The sequence below is a fragment of the Dromaius novaehollandiae genome, chromosome 5, assembly GCF_036370855.1.
Source record: "Dromaius novaehollandiae isolate bDroNov1 chromosome 5, bDroNov1.hap1, whole genome shotgun sequence".
Lineage (NCBI taxonomy): Eukaryota > Metazoa > Chordata > Aves > Casuariiformes > Dromaiidae > Dromaius > Dromaius novaehollandiae.
Genome location: NC_088102.1, coordinates 24,420,822 through 24,440,268, shown reverse-complemented (window position 1 = coordinate 24,440,268; position 19,447 = coordinate 24,420,822). Strand labels below are relative to the sequence as shown.

Genomic DNA, 19,447 nt, shown 5'->3' with positions numbered 1-19,447 from the left:
CCTTACATTTGAATTTAAAGAAACTCACATGATGATTTTTACAAATATTCTTTAACATTAGGTCTGTGCTATATTAAACAGGAGTCCATATGAGATTATTGCCAGTATATCACAATAGTCTCTCCTGCCTGTTCCAGAAAATCAGAAATAACAAGATGATCCTAGAGAGGATAGGTGTGGTCAGCAGGTACTTTGTACAGGCTGGCAGCATTTCCGAGCAGTAATTGCACAGTAAAGATTATTGAGCACATGAGATTTACCAGTTGTATTGCTTGCATTATGGAAGTGTCTGCTTTTGACTGGGTGGAGCATCTTGCCAGCTGTTAGTCATATATATACTTTTCCTTGATGTGTCTTTACATTGAAACTAAGATTCCAGCATCAGTTTCAGGAAAGTCAAATAAATATGAAGGCACATTAGGTTACTGGTATGTGGGGTTTTAAAGGAAGCATGGCAAATCATGCAGAGTAGTTGCTGCCTCTTCAACTGGCATTTATTTAAAGTATGTGTTGGAGCACTACTAATCTAAAGGACTTCTGTTTATGGTAGCATTATTTCAGTAAGCTAGTGGCTTACTCTAGTTTGCTACAATATTATCGTAAAGTTTTTAAAGATACGCTATTTCTGTCTATCTGACTGAGCAGTTTTTATAAAAATAAAACAAGAAGCAAAAACTAGAATGAGTTAGAAAGTGACGGTAGCTGAAGAAAACGAAAGCATGATGATGACACTTATTTGCATTGACTTTGAACACCATCTAGCTGAAGTGCTCCTTTCTACTTGAGGTTTGGCCAGCCCACCCGATCTGCATCTGAGTTGTTTCAGCGTTCAGGAGATGTGGACAAAAAGTGTGTATAAGTCCTGTCCCCATCTGTATTCTGTACTATGTGAATGACAGAGGCTTTCCTCCAAAGTACACTTTGCTGGATAGTTCTGTTATCCATCAACATGGAACAATCGAACTGTACTTGCCAGAATTGACATTTCAGGCACAGTTTTGCTTCTATTTAAGTCAGTTTCTAAGCTTCTGTTTTCCTCTGGCAACAGCCTCAAGACTTTGATAACTGGACACAAGCCTTCACATATCTTTAACAGCTCTTTCTCCTTTTAAATTTTCTTTTCTGTTTTTTTCTATCTTTCCACTCCTACAGTTTTCTTAATCTTCTTCTTTTATCACATGCCTTCAGCATCAGGTGCTTATAATTTCTTCCATTCTTTTTTGTTGTTGTTGTTGTTGTTGTTCACTGGGTTTCTAGTCCTAACCATATATCTTCTACCACCAGAAGAAGGTTTATCAAAATACTACTGTCTGCGTATTTGTGCAATTGTCATACTGTGCTATGTCTTTTTTGCCATCAGATCTGGAGTCTGATCAGAATATTTTAATTCATGTCACAGAGTTAACCCAAGGTCTCATATTTCAGACAAATTATACATGGCTTTTAACCAATCTGGACAAACAAATACTCCAAGGAAAAAAGAGATATCTTTTTAATTTAACTTCTTTGACCTTCCAGAATCTCAGGCAATTGGGTGCATAACTATTCTCCACCTTACTGAAGATAAATCTCTCTCTCTTTTCATATATATTTGCACACACACAATCATTTATTTATAGCTAAATAAGGTCATAAAAAAATCTAGGATGTTTTAACTATTTCATTGACTTTTCAGATTGTTTTTAAGCTGTTTTTTAAACTTTAAAGGCAACACTGATAGTGAACGGTTCCAAATGGTAAAACAGAAAATCCCCTTCAAATATAACCGGCCTGTAGAGGAGTGGCTGCAGGAAAAAGGTAACAGTCATTAAAACTTTCATTTTAAACCCATTTGATTCTAAACCCTCATTTTTAAAGCCTGCAAATAAATGTTTCTTAAATGATAATTGCCTGCTGCATAAATGACTGTTTTAATTTTGATTATAATTTGTGTCAGCTTCCACCTGCCATATGTTGATAAATCATGCTATAATACATTGCTATTAAAATGCAGTTAAAGGGACGAAATTCTAAGCTTGCTATCATAGTAATGACAAACAAACAAGCAAAAATTCAGGAGCCATTAAAAAAAAAGAAAGAAAAGACAAGAGCAAAAACATGTATTATGGCAATATAACCACTGCATGATCTTCCTGTTTTGATTTGTTTGAAAAATACATTTATATCTTTATTATCAAAGGTATTTCTTTTTTCAGTTTTTTTCAAACCTGCTTATTAAACCACTTCCTATAAGTTTCTTTTTTCTCATTACTGTGATTAGCCATTATGGCTATGTGTTTCCTAATTGTGTTAACATAATAAAACAATTTTAAAAAATGTTCTAAGGAAAACATTTTTTAACATTTTCATTTAAACTACAGTAGAGGAGACAGACAAAGATGATTGTTCTGACACTGTTTTATTATATCTTGTGTACAGTGTTGACACTGAAATTATATATTTTTCCAAGTTGTGGGTCAGCCTGTTCCCTAACTTAGTCTCAGGCAGCACTATTAAGTTTTATGGGCTTGCCTGGAGTAATTGGCCTCAGTTCAGCAAAACACTTAGAAACATGCATAAATCCAGTCGGCTTGAGTGAGAATTCTGCATACACTTCAGTGATCTGCTGAAATGGGACCTCTGTCAGAAAAGAATTGTTCCTGTATCAAGAATCTGGAGAAAAAACAGTCTTGGATGTAAAGCCTATGCCAAAGCCTGATGAAGGCAACAGAATAACTCTCACTGATCTCAGCAGGGTTTGGACTGGGCTTTTGGTGATACAGTGAAGAGTAAGACAGAAAGATCTCCTTCCTCTATCCCAAATGTAATATTTAAAAGAAATCTTTATAAAGTATTCCTTGCCTTGAAGTTTAGGAAAAGCAGAACACAATCTTCTCTGGTTTCCTTTAAGGAAAGTACTGCTGATAAAAGGGGGTGACCATTGAACTCAGATCTTGCATTTTCTGTGTTGACCTAGTTTATAAGTGTTACCAGATATTCCAAGAAGGAAAATCAATATGCTGTAAGACTGGAAAAATACCATTTAGATTCTGTTTCAAATTTCTTATCCTCAGCTGCATTAGCAAATTGATTGAGCCAGCATGAATTATGTTATGGCTTAGAAGAATGAGGCTAGCCGTAGTCAGAACATTTTAATACAAAGGGTCTGATCCAGCAACATGCTGTACACATTGACTTAAGTGAGAGTTGACAGCATTGCCCACTTTATGGTTTTGGTCTATAATTGTGAAATATTCATAACTAAAGCAAAAATATTTGTGAAACTAAGAAATATTTTTTAAAGCAGAAATATTTTTTTGACCACCATGGTTTTATAGAGTATTTCATTGCAGCTAACTGGTAAAGAGATATTAAGATACAGGTATACAGAAAATGCTCATTGAGTCTCAATGGATTGCCCTGTTAATTTACAAGAGCCAATTAAAATAAATAAATAAAGCCTAACACTAAAAAGTGGATAATTTTGGTAAGTTTGAATTGATAAAGTCCCTTTAACACTAAAGACAATGATTGCCTCACTTTCGTTAAAACAGATGCATGTCTAATTCCTTGATGCAACTCATGTGCTTGAGAAACCCACCTTTGTTTTGTCTTTCGGGGTCTTTATTTCCTTTTTGGTTTTCCACTGAGTCTTTTATTTTATGCCACTGCTTCTCCAGGTTTGAGCTTATAAGCATGCCAAAGCACTTTCATTTGTAAGCCATCCTGAAGTTTTGAACTGAAGTTTGTCTTCTGTGGATATTGATGCTTTGTTAAAAGACAATCACACGTACAGTGGGATCTAAACCAGACAATATTTGACAGCTCAGGCACTCAGAGCTCTGAGTGCTTTTAGACTAGAAGGATACAACCGTATTTTTACTAAGTGAAAGGAAACTCAGTCTTCACAGTTTGTGTAACGGAATGACATCATGCAGTGCAACGCCTGAGATAAGACAGCTTTGTTCCTTCACTCCAAAACAGATAGATTTATTCAACAGCTTAGGTACCACTCAAAGCAAAAAAAAATTACGCAGGCCATTCACTTACCCGCTCATCCATCTGGTCATCCATCTAACACCTAATGTATCATGGAAGCCTTCTGACAGAAGCCTTTGTAAAGATGATGACTGAAAGGGTATCTCACTATCAAAATGGAACAAGATGAACTGACGGATGGAGGAACGGATAGATCCATCAAAAAGACAGTATATAGAATAGCTGTCTTCCACATATGAGTTCTTGGCTTGAGTGAGGTAAGATAAAATACTTTCAGATTGACAGTCTCGAGTGCCGTAGATTTGGCATTTCTGTGGTACTATTATTACATAATTCATAATAATGAAATAGTTCATTCTTGGCAAACAAATACAACACAACATTGTTCTGAAGCAGCATCATTATTGTATAATTTCTTAATTTTTAATTTTATAAATTGGTTTAAAATATTTATTAAGAGGAGCTCAGATTTGCAAACTTGAATTATGTGAGTAAATAGCAAAATATCAAACATCATTAACTTCATTGAGATTATATATGTGAGTAAAAAAAGGAATGTTGCTCCTAAACTATTCAACTTTAGTAGTCATAACAACAGCAGATTTCATTAGTAGAATGTATTGTGCCTGGCAATGGACAAATGTTGTCTATTCTGCAATAGGATGAGCTAATAAAGAGCCAAAAGCATCTCATCAAACAGACTGATCCTCAAAGTCCTTAATTCTGCAAATCTCTTACTGACATGAGAAGTCTCATTGATATGAATGACTGTACTTTTTGAAGCAGGAACTAGTAATGTAAATTAGGGTTTGTAAAATCAGGCCCAAAATCTCTCCTAGTACTATGAAGAAAGTTACACTTTGCTAAGATTGCTTTTGATAGATACTCTGTTTTCCAAATGAAGTCAATGAGAGAACAAACTAAGAACTGAGACCTTCATCTATGCAAAATATTGACAAAATAATTGGGAAACTTGAAATATGCTTGTAGTTTTTCTTTAGTAAGACACTAAGGTAGCAGCAGGAAAATTCCTCTGCGGAAAAGAAGGACCGTAAGTCTGCAACCTTTGCACATCCAGTAGAATTTACAGATGTAAGCTGTTCCTCAATAAAATTCAGCAGCCAAATAAATTCTACTTAGGGGAAATAAAGTTGCAGATTCATATCATCATAACAGTGATTAGAAGAGGTCTAAGGTGACAGAATTATGTGTATATTCTCTGAACAATTTTCTCTCATTTCATATCCATTTCCCCGCTGTCTTTGCTCATGCACACATACATAATGCTAGAGTTAGGAGTGAAAAATGACAAGTCATAGGTAACTCCAACAAGTGATTGTTCTTTTAGCAAATGCAGTTCTAGTACCAGTGCTGTCTCCAGCATTAACCATATGGTACGGTGCATGAATTGTCTTGGACTGGAGGACCTCATTATTTAACCAATAAGAAAGACTCCAAAACTCACAAAGTTCCTTTTCTACTGGAGTGGGGCCATCTTTCTTGTTTATATTTTCTCTGAGCATTAGAGGATGCAGAGGAGGACCCAGAGGTGGAGGGAGTGATGTTTGTTTCAGCCTTAAAATACTAACTCCTCATCCATGATAGGAAAGCAAAAATTTATGCCAGACATGTCTAAAAGTGTTCTGTGAGCTTGGGTTAGAGTGAGTGCCATCCTAAGGAGTACCATAATCCTCCAGTAAAAGTGGAGGAACCCTTTTTCTGGCCTGCCTTGGGGAGCTCTCCTGGCCTGACCTGCAAAATTTCTTCTTCCTCACCATTGCCCACCCCTTTTTCCTTTGGTAAAAGATGAAAAAAAGAGACAGTATGAATTCAAGGAGAGAAAAGAATGAAAGTAGAACGCTTTGACAATCAGTGCCTTTCCTCCATTTCCAGGGAAAAGATCTCTAGATTAGTGAAATAACGCCCTGTTTTTTATTCATCTCACCTCCAGCTTTTGGCACTCCATCTTGAGTGAGGTGGGAAGGAAGGAAGAGTAGCAAGTGAAATGTCTGTGTAGGTAAGGGAGCAGAGAGTGCGGAAGAAAGTAGAATGCTGGGGGGAGGGAATGCAGGAAGGAAAAGGGAAAATAGTGTAGTAAAGAACTGACAACATATCCATTAGAAAATCCAGAACACTGACAGGACAGAGCCATAAGGAAGAAAAGCAAACTCTGAGGACATAGTATATGACAAGAGTTCAGCTTCCTGCAGGGTACAGTGCCACTTGCTCTCCCTCTCAGCAGAGCAGAGAGAGAAGCTGGGCTGAGAGGGCTGAATGTTTTGACAGCAATTGCTACTGAATCCCATTTTCCTCATGGGCAAGAGAAGAAACTGATTTTACATGCTGGGGTTGTGTGGCTTCAGTGCATGTTTGTTGATGTTTTAATAGCCACAAGTTGCCTCTGGTAAGTTTAAAACCTCCTGAGATGCAGCAAATTGCATCAGGTGTTTCAACACTTTCCAGGGGGAGGATACCCTACACTCTCCATTTTTATTTCTCATTTCTTCATCAGTGCAGTTCTTCTACCTTGATGAACTCCTAGTGTTTCATTTACAAATCTGTGGGTGAGGAGCACGAGGGATGTGCAGCCCACCTCCACATGTCCACACGTTACACCTCTCCATACACTTTTGTTTAGCTAGCTAGGGCCCTCTTTGGGGACAGGAACTCCTTTCAGATACATTTCTTCTCTTGTCCCCATTCTCTTCCCCATGGTCCATCCTGTCACCATAAGATGATGCAACACCGCATCACCACTTGACTTCGAGACCCGTCACGACGACCACCAAAATTGGTGAGCTCCCCCTCATATTTTGATCTACTTTAACCACTGGCTGTGCAGGAATGAGCAGTGGGTTATAGGCTGTGCTTTGCTACATGATGGCCATTTGCACCCTCTCATCAGGGTGGACTAGAGAGAGGAAGGGATGAGTTAGCACTGGGAAGAGGGAAGGGGATGGGGACATGTGGTGCAAATTTCATAAAAATGGGAAAACAAAGTAGGTGTTTGGATGATAGTTGACTCAGTGCTGCTTTGATCACCATTCTGAGCTCTGGCCTGTCTGGTTGTCTGTTAATTCAGCAGATTACAGATGGCATGCCCATAGTCTTCAGAGGAACAGTGAAATAATAGGCACTGCCTTTGCACTGCATGAAGCAATTTATTTCTTAAGATAGTCAACCTAGTGCATCCTGGGACATAAACAGTATTTATGGAGAAGTCCAGGCTGAATGTGATTTAAGTGGCCATGAAACTAGGTGAACTGGCAATTATTACAAGGACTTATTTTGAATAAATACTTTTTCTTGTTACACATACCAGTCCACTCCTAACATGCCTTGTGTGACCTTGAGTAACCCGCTTAACCTGCCTACACTTCAGTTTCACTGTCTGTGAGAGGGGATTCACATGTAAGCATTGGGGGGGTTAATCATCTGAAGCACTGTGTTTTCTTCACTGTTTCAAGAACTTTACTCTTTCAGAGGCATCACAAGTGTTCGTGTTTGGTGTTTTCTGGTTTTAGATTTGTGACCCTTTGCAACACAAAATATCAAGGCTGAAGATTATGGTTTACGTTTCCTGCACAACCCATGTATCACCTATCCTTAGAATTTTTTTGATGTTTACTATCTTCAAGCCACCCTTTAACACCTTTACATTATTAAAAGGGGCTTTACGAGTTAATCCCTTCCTTTGGCCAGTCAGCACAGAAGGTTTTTTATGGGCTAAAACTTGACAGGTAGTGTGATCTGAATTGACAGTAGAAAAATAACCACATATTAAAGCCTTGTTTGTAGGTTAAAAAGGGGTCCAAGTGTGACAGTGTGGACTCATATTTCTGACTGAATCAAAGCTTCTCCAGAGTTTTGATGTGTGAGTGGATGTGGAAGTACAGGGTTCAGGTTCAGGTGCTCTTGCTTTCACGCTGATCTTTATTATTAATAAATCTGGGGCAAGATATTTGCATACTGTGTTTCCACCCTGCAGTCTTCATAAATACCACTAAGAGTGAATGTGCTTCTTTGTTGTCAGTGGTTCTGGGCAGGACTCAATGTTAGATGAAAAGCAAAAGAAATGTCTGGCAATAATGTTATTCACCCCCCTTCACTAGGACGACAGTTAACGATCTTCAACACCCAGGCGCAAATAGCCATAGGAGGGAAGGACAGAGGGCGTCTCTTCCAAGGCCAGCTCTCCGGTCTCTATTACAATGGCTTGAAAGTGCTGAACATGGCAGCAGAGAACAACCCCAATATTAAAATCAATGGAAGTGTCCGACTTGTTGGGGAAGTCCCTTCCATTTTGGGAACAACACCCACGACCTCCGTGCCTCCAGAAATGTCCACTACAGTCATGGAAACCACAACTACAATGGCCACCACTACAACCCGAAAAAATCGTTCACCACCCAGCATCCAGGTGAGTCAGTTGATCTTCTGCATTTCTTTGGGTTGTTTCTTACTCTCTGTTTTGCAGCTCGCTTGTAAGCCCACTGGGGCCAGGTTCTCTGAGTTAGGCTCCATGTAGCTCTTGACGTTAATAATGTTGCGTAGGGTAAATCACCACAGCATTTGTTGGCCTCCTGTGCTGGTGAACAAGCAGAACTGAATGAATTACTATTACACACATATGTAATAATGGGGACAGGTTTTGCTCTTATTCTAGAGCAACCCCATTTATATAAGTAAGGTTGCATGAATGTGAAGGAGAACACATTTTTAACCATGTTTCCACAGTTTAATATGTGGGGAAATGTATTGCTAAGAGAATTTCAAAGCTTAATGGGGGGTGGGTGTATGGTTATTTATTATTACGATAGTATATACTGCTGCAACAGGGAAGCTCATGATGGGGAGAAAGGCAATGCAGCATTACTTTCAGGATGAGCCATTTTTCATTTTTCTTTTACATCCTTCCCTTAGATAATTTTAAAGGAACACTATGAAGATCAATTTCCTGCAAAGTGTAGGTGTTCCAACATACAGCTGTTCCAACATCTTTTATAAAAATAATTTCTACAAAAAAAAAAAGAAGTTTCAGATGTTCTGGTTTAATTGTGCCAGTGTAGTGCCTTCAGTCCTAAAAATACAGTGGTTTTGGAACCACTTGTGTGGCAGCCAGAATATGGAATTGATTAGAAACAAACAACTTAAATTGGCTTTTCTGATGTGCACAGAGAAAGGAATACAGTAAATAACCAATTTTGAGGTAAAAGCAGTGGATCAGATTTTTAAAATTATTTGTTTCAGCAGTCTGTCATGTTAACAACTGGGATGAAAGATTTGTTTTAAAATCTTTATTTACATCAGAAACTCATCAGGTAGAATCAACATACTGTCATTGATACCTGTGTACGCTGGCTGAGACACTGGCTAGTGATTATTAATCAGAGAGTGTGCCTTCACTAAACCCTCCGAGAAAGGTATATTGTTGTCTAATTAGATCAGATGTTTAAATGATTCCATCTGCTTCCTTGGAACAATCTCTGCTATTTGGGACAAATGAGTTTAGTGAAATTAAGGACTTTGAAAACTGGAGCCATACAGTCATATGCCTGCTTTCTAACTGTTTCAGAAGGTTTCCTCAGTTACTGGTTGTGTTTGTGTTTATAGGGCCATTCTTTTTATTTTTAGTCTAATCTTGGTCACTTAGGATAAGGAATCATGAAAATGTTCTTCTTAACTGTGTAGTAGGTATCTCTTGCTGCAGTGGAATTTATAACTATTTATATTACAAGTAATTAATCCTAAGCCAAGGTTTAGCATTGCCCCAACACCTTTTGCATTTTGTAATTCCAATTGGCAGCAGAGCTGGGATTAATTGAGTTATTAGCCTCAAACACCCAATACGTGACTTATAAAGTCGTAGGTAAATGATGGGAAATAACCCCAGGCTTGGTCACTGATCCTAGCTACTGTTCCTTCTCCTCAGTGGCTAGCTCTAATTTTAGAGAAATCTTGGTATGACTTCATCTCCAGAAGACTAAAGTCTGTGGTCCATATCCTGGTCTCATTACTGTAGTTCACTGGAGGTTTGCTATAATTTACAAGGGCAGCAGAATTGCGTTTGTCTGTGTGAGTGTAATGGAGAGTAGCACTGGGCCTTTGTGGCTGGGAGAAGCTGGAAAATCACCCAATCTTCCTTGAAGAGTTGCTCTTCAAGAAAGCTTCCTATATGAGCTCTGTGGCAGTTCACTGGGCCTGCAGAGACCACTGTGCGCTGAAAGAGCATCGAGAAGATTTAATAAAGTGTCAAGGTGCCTCTAAAAACATGGTTAGAGCAATGATTTCCTGGATACACATACACCACAACAAATGGCCTCATCTCAGCTGATATTAAAGCAATAACTCTTGACACTTCATGCTGCTCACTGAAAGAAAGATAAAAGTCAATATGTACCTCCATTACAACTTTCTGCATTTCAAAAGCAGGCCATTTTCTTGCTGTCATGACACAGGTGGCTCTCCTTTCTTCCTTACTCTTGCCAGAATTTGATTCTGTCAGCTTAAGTTGCGTTACTTGTCTGGTGAACGTGAGAAGAAATTGTCCTTTTCCATTTGGGCAGTACGTCCAGCTGTGGTTTTCAGATGCCTAATGGTTATTTTATCTCACTTGTGTTTGACATCACCAATGTCAAGCCTGCTTAAAATTTTAGATCTGAGGGGTGGAAAAATCTAATAGAACAAGTTTATTCTTCAGGGAACATAAAATATAGCCACCTAAGGCTATGTGCAGTACAAATACAGTTAGTTATTACCTTGTCCAGCTATCTCTCCTCTTTCTCTCCTCAGAAATAAATGATTTTTCTTCACTTTCAAGGCCTTTCACAGACTAGTCTCTTCCCTCCCCATTAGCCCATGATTCAAGCATTTTTTTGCTCACTTGTTTGATTTGATTGTGAGAATCTTTCTGCTTCCTGTTACCATCCACACAGCAATATCAGGTTATTCTTCTAATTCCTCTGAAACCCCGCGTTAATCGTGATGCATGCAAAAAAATTGTCAGCGGCTAGACTGATGATGTTCTAAAGCACCTGTTTATCAAGCCGATAAACATTGTCCTGTTTTTCCTTTTTGTATTCTCTATCTGTCTGTATCCATCTATGGTATCTTGTTTTATACTCACATTGCAATCTCCTTGGGATCAAAATGTATTCTTTATTCTACATGTGTACAGTACTTAGTGCAGAAGGGTTCTGGTCCATCATAGAAATATCAAGCATGATACAAATACAAGTAAACATCTAATGCATAATAGCAAAAAACAGGATAGATAACAGAATTACTAATCTTATTCTTAGACGTTTCTGTACTATTTTGTATTACTTGTTTTCATATGTAAGTAATTAAAACTCCTCCTTTTCAGAATGCATATAAAGCTTGTGCAGAATTTCAAGTCTGTCATCCCAAAGTGATTAAAAAAAAGGGGAATTTCAGTAGGACTTGTGTGTCATTTGTCAGGAACTGCAGAATAGCATGGTAACTGCAAAGATATCTTCTTTTTCTAACATACACCAAGATACCTCCTGCAGTTAGCGAGCCTGAGTATGCCACAAGAGTTTAGAGCACTGTTAAACAGAAAACCTGGAAGAACAAAGTGCTTTAAAAATACACCGTATATATGCACTGACCAGTGACATGTTTTTCAATTTGTCAGGGTCCCCAAAATAGGATATCGTCTTGGACAAATATCTAAAACAAAGGGACAGAAGTGAGAAAAGAATATTACTGGAAATATCACATGACGATATTAGCATTTAAAATATCTGTAACTTCATTATGTCTTAGAATTTATCATATCATTTCTGCAAGGCAGTGAAATTCAGGTCAATGGAGGACAGGCAGGATTTGAGTGAGAAACAGTTGATACATGACTATATGTTACGGTAGTTAAATCTATGATAGGAGCGTGTCTGTGATTCAAATATCCTTCAGAGAGGCCTTGAAGGAACATGACCTTTTTCTCCTAACCGAAAATCAGAGCTAGAAAAGCAGTTTTGCTTCCTGTTTGTTTCAGTGAGTTCGAAACAGTGCTTGTGCTCTGCTGTCCCTGGGCACAGATGCTGATTTGACTTTCTCACACCCGGTTTTGTTCTGGATTCAAGCATAGGTCTGTTCAGAAGTGACATGTGTTGTATTAAATTACTGTTGCCAACCTCTTGGCCCTGACACACCAGACTTTCCTGTAATAATAATATCCTCTCTGGGAGTTTGCTTTTCCACCTTACCTTTCCACCTTGCTTATGGTAAAGTAGCATGCCGTGCAGACTGTTATTAGGTGGGAGCCACAAGGCTGTCTCAGGTCGTATTCTAGGAGTACTGCCATATTTCTGGCAGAGTTGTTTGTAATTAGAACAACTTATCCTTGTTTCAATTGTTAAAGGTCCTAGAATCCCACATGCCTGTGTTGCGTATTTTCAAACACTACTTCAATTTGTAGTAAAATAGTTGAATGGTTCCCAGGTTTGGGAGGCTTCTATGGGAATGTGTTAAAGTGATATTTTTTCTTCTGGCTTTTGCGTCTAAGTCAGCTGCTTATATGCTCAGCATTTATTCAGTGAGTCACTGCTCAAAGCTTTACAGGGAGACTTTATATGCTCTCAGGTGGCATGTTCTGTCCAGCTTACAGCTACAGTTATTCTGTTTTGAAATGATTTGTGTAATGATATCTTTGATGTTAATTATGTAATAAAGCTAGTCTAGAAAGGCATGCACAGTGATACAGGCTTGTTCCATTCCAAACACCTTCAGTTCTGCATAGCCAAGAGATGATTTGAGCTGGTACCTGGACCCATAGCAGATCTCCCCCAGATTAGCTGCCACAGGCTCTGAGGCCTGCTGACCGAGGGCAGGCTCCTAATATGTCTGCCTCATGGCCTGGGTGGCTGAGGTCCCAAGATGGCAACCATGGACAGTTTTCTGTGGAAAAGGGATCAGGACCCTTCTACGAGGACAGATTGATTTCTGATCTCTTATGCTATCCAAGAGGAATCAGAAATGTGTGCTCTGCTACAGATCCAAAACATATCTCAATTTCTTGGTCTTTAAGATGGGGATAATGATACTTGCCGAACTGTTCAAACTGTACCTTGGAGGCTAAAAGAATAAATTGCTTGTGGATATTTTCAGATATGATCTTAGTGCTACTGAATGACAGTGTATGATATATAACAGGCTGAATGTTCTCTAAAGAATAGAAGAGGGGATCTGCCCATTATCTATATGGACAGTCCAGCCCCATTGGTGTGGCTCAGAATAAGATTGTCAACCTTTTACTCTAACCATTAGGCTTTCCAGCCTTGTAAATGTGTTTTAGGTTGAGGCTCCAATAATCTTGATTAATGTCTTTCCATAATGTGCAGCTGGAGGCTAGATCCTTTCTTGTCATGTATCTTACAAAGGAGAACAGCACAGAAGATTTGTCAGTCTAATTAGACTTTCACTGTCAGCTAAGACAAATACAATTGTCTCACCCTTGGTTTTGCCTAGGTACTTTCTTTTACACTCATAGATAATAATTTGGGGGGGGGGAGGAAATTGGCCTTTAATTTACGTTTTGCTTCTTAAAAGCCACTAGCGACATTTTCATCCCAAGACTGCAAAGCTGTAATGAAAAAAGAGCTTTTGATGAGTCTCTGCTTTAAAGACTGACTTCACTGGCCAGTTGGTACTGCTGAGAATTATGCATTCTGGCTTTCATCCCTCCTTTTCTGCTTTTTCCTAAAGTTGTTTTTTTTTAAAGAGACCAAAGCCAGAAACTGTATATTCTTTAAGAGCAGAGTCCTTTCTCCTGCCCTCCATTCCTGTTGAGTGAAATGGTGGAGTCGCTGCATAACTGCATTGCAATCCACGAAATGGTGTTTACTTATTCAAGCTCACATCTTGTTCAAAGAGATGTGATGGTTAGTTGCTCACCTGGTTTGGGCAGAGAAGGAAGGCAGATAATGGGAGCAGGAATCCAAATGTGCACCAGAAAAATTCCATGCAAACTACTGTTCCATGTAGATTACAGAGTGATTACTTCAGTAATACCAAATGACCTCTAAATACTTCACAAGTGTATAGAAATAGATTTATCCAGCACTAAAATACAGGATTTTTGGCATGGAATGTAGCAGCTACATAGCCAAGAACAGATATATTATATGGTAATGTTCTGGGTGGGAAATGATTAAAAATATTCTCCAAGCTTTAACTGAATATCAAATGTGGGGAGGTAAATTACAGTTACGGATGTTGTGACCAGGTTATTCAGATTAACTATCATGTTCATATAATCTAAAATATAATCCTATTTTTTCATGACTTCATTCACTTTCTTTAGAAATTAGGTGTTCTGCACTCCTGGAAGTGCCATAGTGAACCACGCGTTCAATATTCATCCAAAAAGAGAATGTGATTTTACTGTACTATTATTTTTCCTAAGCTGTCTACTTTCCCAAGTGCTGACAAGTACTGATGATGGAAGTAAGTCTTGTATCTCTGCTAAGCACAATTACGCTAATACAGAACATTGTATTGGTGAAGCAGCTCATACATAGGCTGGTGTGCACTGTCACTTGTCACCATTATCACCAGTGATATTTGAACATTTAACTGAACAAACATTGCCAGCTCCAAGGGGAGACTACTCTTTAGTGATTCCCGGCGAAGGATTTGATCGAATGTGTGTGGCAAACCTGAGTTGCCACAGGTTGATGCATAGCATAATTTCATAATATATAGCTTACACTCAGTCTTCGGGATATCCTGCTTTCATATAGTATCATCAAGTGGTTACTTCAGTCACTTACAAGTGGGTTCTGCTGGGATCCAGATTTTCTTTTTATTTCTTCAAACTAACAGTTTTTAGAAGGCCTGAGTCAGACTGACTCATTTCTACAAGGGCTGAGCTTGCCTTGTCTTTAATTTGCAGATCTGAACAATCATTTGGGACTGGCAACAGAGTATCAGCTGGTATTCTTCCCATATGTGGCCAGTTCTGTTCTACTGTGAAGTCTGGAAATGAAGATTTGGACTAGCATATGAAGAGGGAGCTGGTCTAAATCTTTCAGCACTTTCCTAGAATTTTTCTGATAATATTTTTTATCCTGAGCAAAAACTTTGAAATATTTTCTTGTTTTTAGGGTACCAGAAAAGCACACTGTCTTCTGTAATAAAATGATAAGAATCTGTAATAACAGCTGCAGTAAACTGATACCTACCTTCTGCAGACAGGCAGGCATACATTTCCCAGAAAGTACCCTAAATGATATCAGTATGTACTTTCTTTCAAGGCACAGCATCTGTCTGTGTGTTTAGACATGTCATTTACCCTGTCAGAATGGATTCTTGTAAGTCACATGGAAGATTCTTTTCAAAATCTGATTAATATGGTAATCAGGAACTAAAGCTACTGTAGATGGCCACACATTTGATCACAAGCCAAATGAAAGGATAGGAAAGGTGTGTTGTTCCAGAGCGGCTGTACAGCGACAGTATAAGATGAAGAGAACCAATACTGCCAAAACAGCTGCTTAGAAATAAATGGAGTAGAATCAATGGTTATAGCTCAAATATAGTGGGGGGATTGGATCACGTTTTGTTACAGCACGTCTGCTCTGCTTACTGTTTATACACTTCAGGGAAATGCCTAGAAGCTGCAGACATTGCCAGAAGACTTCCAGAGAATATGTTTTTCCATTTTGTTTTTTTGACAAGACTGGCTGAGAGGTGGGAATGTGCCTCTTACCTTTCCAGCTCATATTTGGATGAATGTGCAGAAAGTAGAAACACATCCCAGCTGTTGTGACAGACCCACTTTCTGAAACCATCTAATTAATGCCTTGGGTTTTCTGTAGAGTGATAGCGTTGTTAACTAGCAGAAACAGAAGCGTTTCTGCTAGTTTCTTTTTCGTCTGTGGGATGAGTTGTCACTGATTTGCAAGATGTGTCTGTCACTGTTAAACTCTTAGAAGTAGCGATTAGTAAGGGAGGCTGTACAACCACCAATCCTTTCTCTCCTCCCTTAGATGGCATATGAGTTCATGGAATATGGTTCATTATGGTTACAAAATTATTTAAAACAGAAAAATCAAGCCAAAAGGGTGAGGACTTGGATTCTAGTTCTCTCAGTATCGTATGGGATGCAGATGTTTCCCCTGGGCTTTCTGATAGTGTGTTTTTGGAGCAAATTTGGTCTGTTGGCTCTTCAGTCTTATAGGGGCCTATGAAGTGGCTGTCTTCCCTCATGACTGCTTTGAAAGTTTTCCACCGGTGCTGTGCTCTGCATTTGCCTGTGTCTCAGATTGCATGTGCTTAAACGCATTGGTTTGCAGAAAGTTTTGTGAGTAAGGTAAGGAACACTTTCAGGCATACCAGTAGTTTGTTAGGAGCCTTGAGTCAGAGAGTAGAAAAAGGAAAAGTTAGGAATGATCAAACTGCTAAATGTGTAAAAGGAGGAAGAGCAAGGATGCCTACTGAGGTGCAGACAAGTAAATAAGCTCCAGAGAATGAGAAGGATGAATTAACATGGTAAGAGAGGGGAAGGCAACAGCAGAATTTAAAGATGGAGAATGACATAGCTGGAGATGGTAGGATGGTGCTTTTAGCAACTCTGTTTTGGATAGATAAAGGTTTGGAGAAGAGGCATTAACTCCTACCTGTATGGCTTAATAACCACTCCTGTGCTAGTTTTGAATCCCTACTTTGTACCGCACTCCATCTTCCCTAGGGGAGAAGGGAAGCCATTTCTGCCAAACTAGCAATGACTCATTTAAGTAGAAGAACTGTTTCAGTGAGTTCTCAGGCCCCGTGGCTTCTTCTGTCCCAGTTCAGAGACAGGTTCAGCTGGACTGTCACAAAAAGCACCTCTCCTCCCTCCAACAGCTCTGTTGCAGTAACTGTTTCAGAGCAGGAAAACTCATTTTTAATGTGCAAAATGTCAGGTCAGGTAAGGTAAATGTCAGGTAAGGAGAAAATGACAGAATACACTGTCTTCTTCTAATATCCTAGCAATACCTTCAGTGCCCAGGCCTTATGCAGAGACTTGCACAAATAGGTTGAATTTAGCTCAGTCGTAATACTCATCTTTTCTTTTCTGAAGGATGACCTCCAATGAAAGTATAAGGACATGAATGATTTTAATCTGCAGTAACAATGGAGAACCAGTCCTGACTGACTCCAGCAGCATAAATATACAAAATGACAGATTATCCTGCTGCTCCCTCCCTGCTGCCTGAACACACACATACACACTCGGTAGCACACAGCAAAATTCAAATTGGTCTTTATCTTCTATCTGTTGCTCCAGTGATTAATGCTGCTCTTGCTGGGAGACTAATCGAATGAGGGGAAGTATGGAGGAAGGCACAAGAAATATGTATTTTTTAGACTGTCGTTATCAGTATTATTATTATTCCTTTAATATATTTTCTTCCTGTTAGAAGAACTTAATGTACTGACACAGCAGGAAGCGTGAGAGGTGAGAGTGGATTTGATGGCAAGAAGATGGATGGGGCAGGCCAAGGCAAATGGAACATGGGAATTTTGCAGTAAGGAGGTGGGCTGCTGAGTTGCCTTGGGTTTGTGGCATTTTAGCTAGAAAACCAAGAGGATGTAGTGGGCTGAATGCAGGCTCTGAACAAGGAGCTACTGGTTTCTAAGACCAGCTCATTCACTCAACAGCTGTAGACAAACATCTTACCTATGTAGTTCTTTACTTTCCCTATAGTAAAATAAAAATACAGTACACCAGTCCTTGGCCTGCCTTGCAGCAAATGTTGCAGGCACTACTCTGCTAGCAGGGATAGAACTCTGAAAATTCCCCCAATCTTTGCAATGGAGCGTTGCATTTTTCACCCCAGTTCTTGGCCTAGTTCTTTCACAGTGGCCCTATGACCCTGTAGTTCCAGCTTTGATCCTACAGGTCTGTACAGCATACAGCAGAAAAATTTCCTTTGTGCTTTGGTGAAAATGAAAATGGATGCTTTGAATTGGTATCACTTAGATTTACATAGGAGGCTTCTCTTCTAAGCTGAGTAGGGATGAGTTTTAATTGCCTTCAGTCCTTGTCATCTTAAGAAAGAAGACTTAATAAGGAATGGGATATGACCAAAAAACAGGTATGGCTATGGAGATGTGGCACTAGGTATGCTTTTTGCTGTGCTATTGAAGAGCTTTACTGTATGCTTTCTCTAAGCTTATAATATATAATAAGCTAAACTTATTTTTCCCCTTTGAGAAAAGAAATGCAGAAAAGAGACTGTAGTAAGGAGTAGACTTGTTTGGCATTAAGGATCACGTTGCTTCTCTCTTTCCAAATTGTGGCTGTTTTAAGAAGTGTGACCACTCATTCTTCTAAATACATTCATGCTGTGATAGGATGGTGATGGACATCAAAGAAGAAATTAGAAATAGAATGAGGGGTGACTTGATGTCTACGCTATAGGAGCATGCTTTTGTAGGATCAGTTTCCCTTGTGCTTTCTGTCTTATTACTCTGTTGTGGGTGTATTGACATAATACCCTCTACCTTCACAGGATAGGCTCAAGACTTGCAAATATGCTTAGATACCCAATCTTAAGCACAATCATCTTAGCTCCCAACTGGTTACATTTAGGCAGCAGTTAATCCACTTGTTCTCTGCTACAGGAATGCTCTGTATTTGTATTAACACTTACATTAACATGTGGGTTTCTAGTGCCTAGGTTTGTTTTGTTGTTACAGACATAACCTCATTACAGATATTTATAGAAAAGCAAACTAAAACTGTACACCTGGTACATTCAACTCTTCCTCTATATACCTCACTGTTTACGTATACTACCTAAGCTGTCATCTCACTGCCTAACGCATTGCTATTTGCTCTGCTGCACTTTGGACCTTAGTTGCATAAGCAAGTGAAGTTGTCTTTAGGCTGGTGAGCATTGGTTGTCCAGGTGGCCACTGCTGTCACCTGCTTGTCTCATCTTGATGTTTAGGAAATTTGTGGGAGTGAAATTCAGAAATGTAGATATGCTGGGCAGGTCAGAAGTTACTGCTTGCTCATCCCGAGTCCCTGAAGGTATGCAGCTTTAACAGTGCCAGAAAGATCTATGCAACAGAGCATATGGGCTCCTTCCAGAGCCAGGAGGGCAGCTGGCCCCACTGTGTAGCAGAACTGCATGCAGGTGCTGGGATTCAGCCATCAGATGGGATTTGCAGCTGCTAGATACAAATAAGGGTGCCAGGGTAGAAAGCATGGAGAAAGATGGGAGGAGTCAGTCTGTCTGTGTCCTGGCTGCAGAGTGAACAGCTGCAGAGGGAGCCTCTCCTGAAGAGGGGGTCTTCTTCCCCCCTTGTATCCAGCTTGTTGTGAGGCATCATTGCCTGGCCTGAAGGTAGATAATCCTTTGGTTGCTCAGATGGCTGATCATGTGTTGTCCTTTTGTTTATGGAATCAAGCTCAGAAGAGAAATTTTTGTTTATTTGGCTGTAGCATTTATTGCCC

The 19,447-nt window shown here is 39.3% G+C and overlaps 1 protein-coding gene across 5 annotated transcripts in view; it reads left to right on the top strand.

The window, feature by feature from the left end:
- NRXN3 (neurexin 3) overlaps positions 1-19,447 on the top strand; it is a 1,034,003-nt gene that overhangs the window by 913,479 nt on the left and 101,077 nt on the right. For 3 of the 5 annotated variants that reach the window (XM_064512237.1, XM_064512236.1, XM_064512235.1), the window contains 3 exons: positions 1,708-1,797; positions 6,713-6,772; positions 8,091-8,398. In XM_064512237.1, coding sequence (XP_064368307.1) covers positions 1,708-1,797; positions 6,713-6,772; positions 8,091-8,398 — 458 coding nt within the window. The remainder of the gene's footprint in view (positions 1-1,707; positions 1,798-6,712; positions 6,773-8,090; positions 8,399-19,447) is intronic. The other 2 variants (XM_064512239.1, XM_064512238.1) reach the window with 1 other exon arrangement.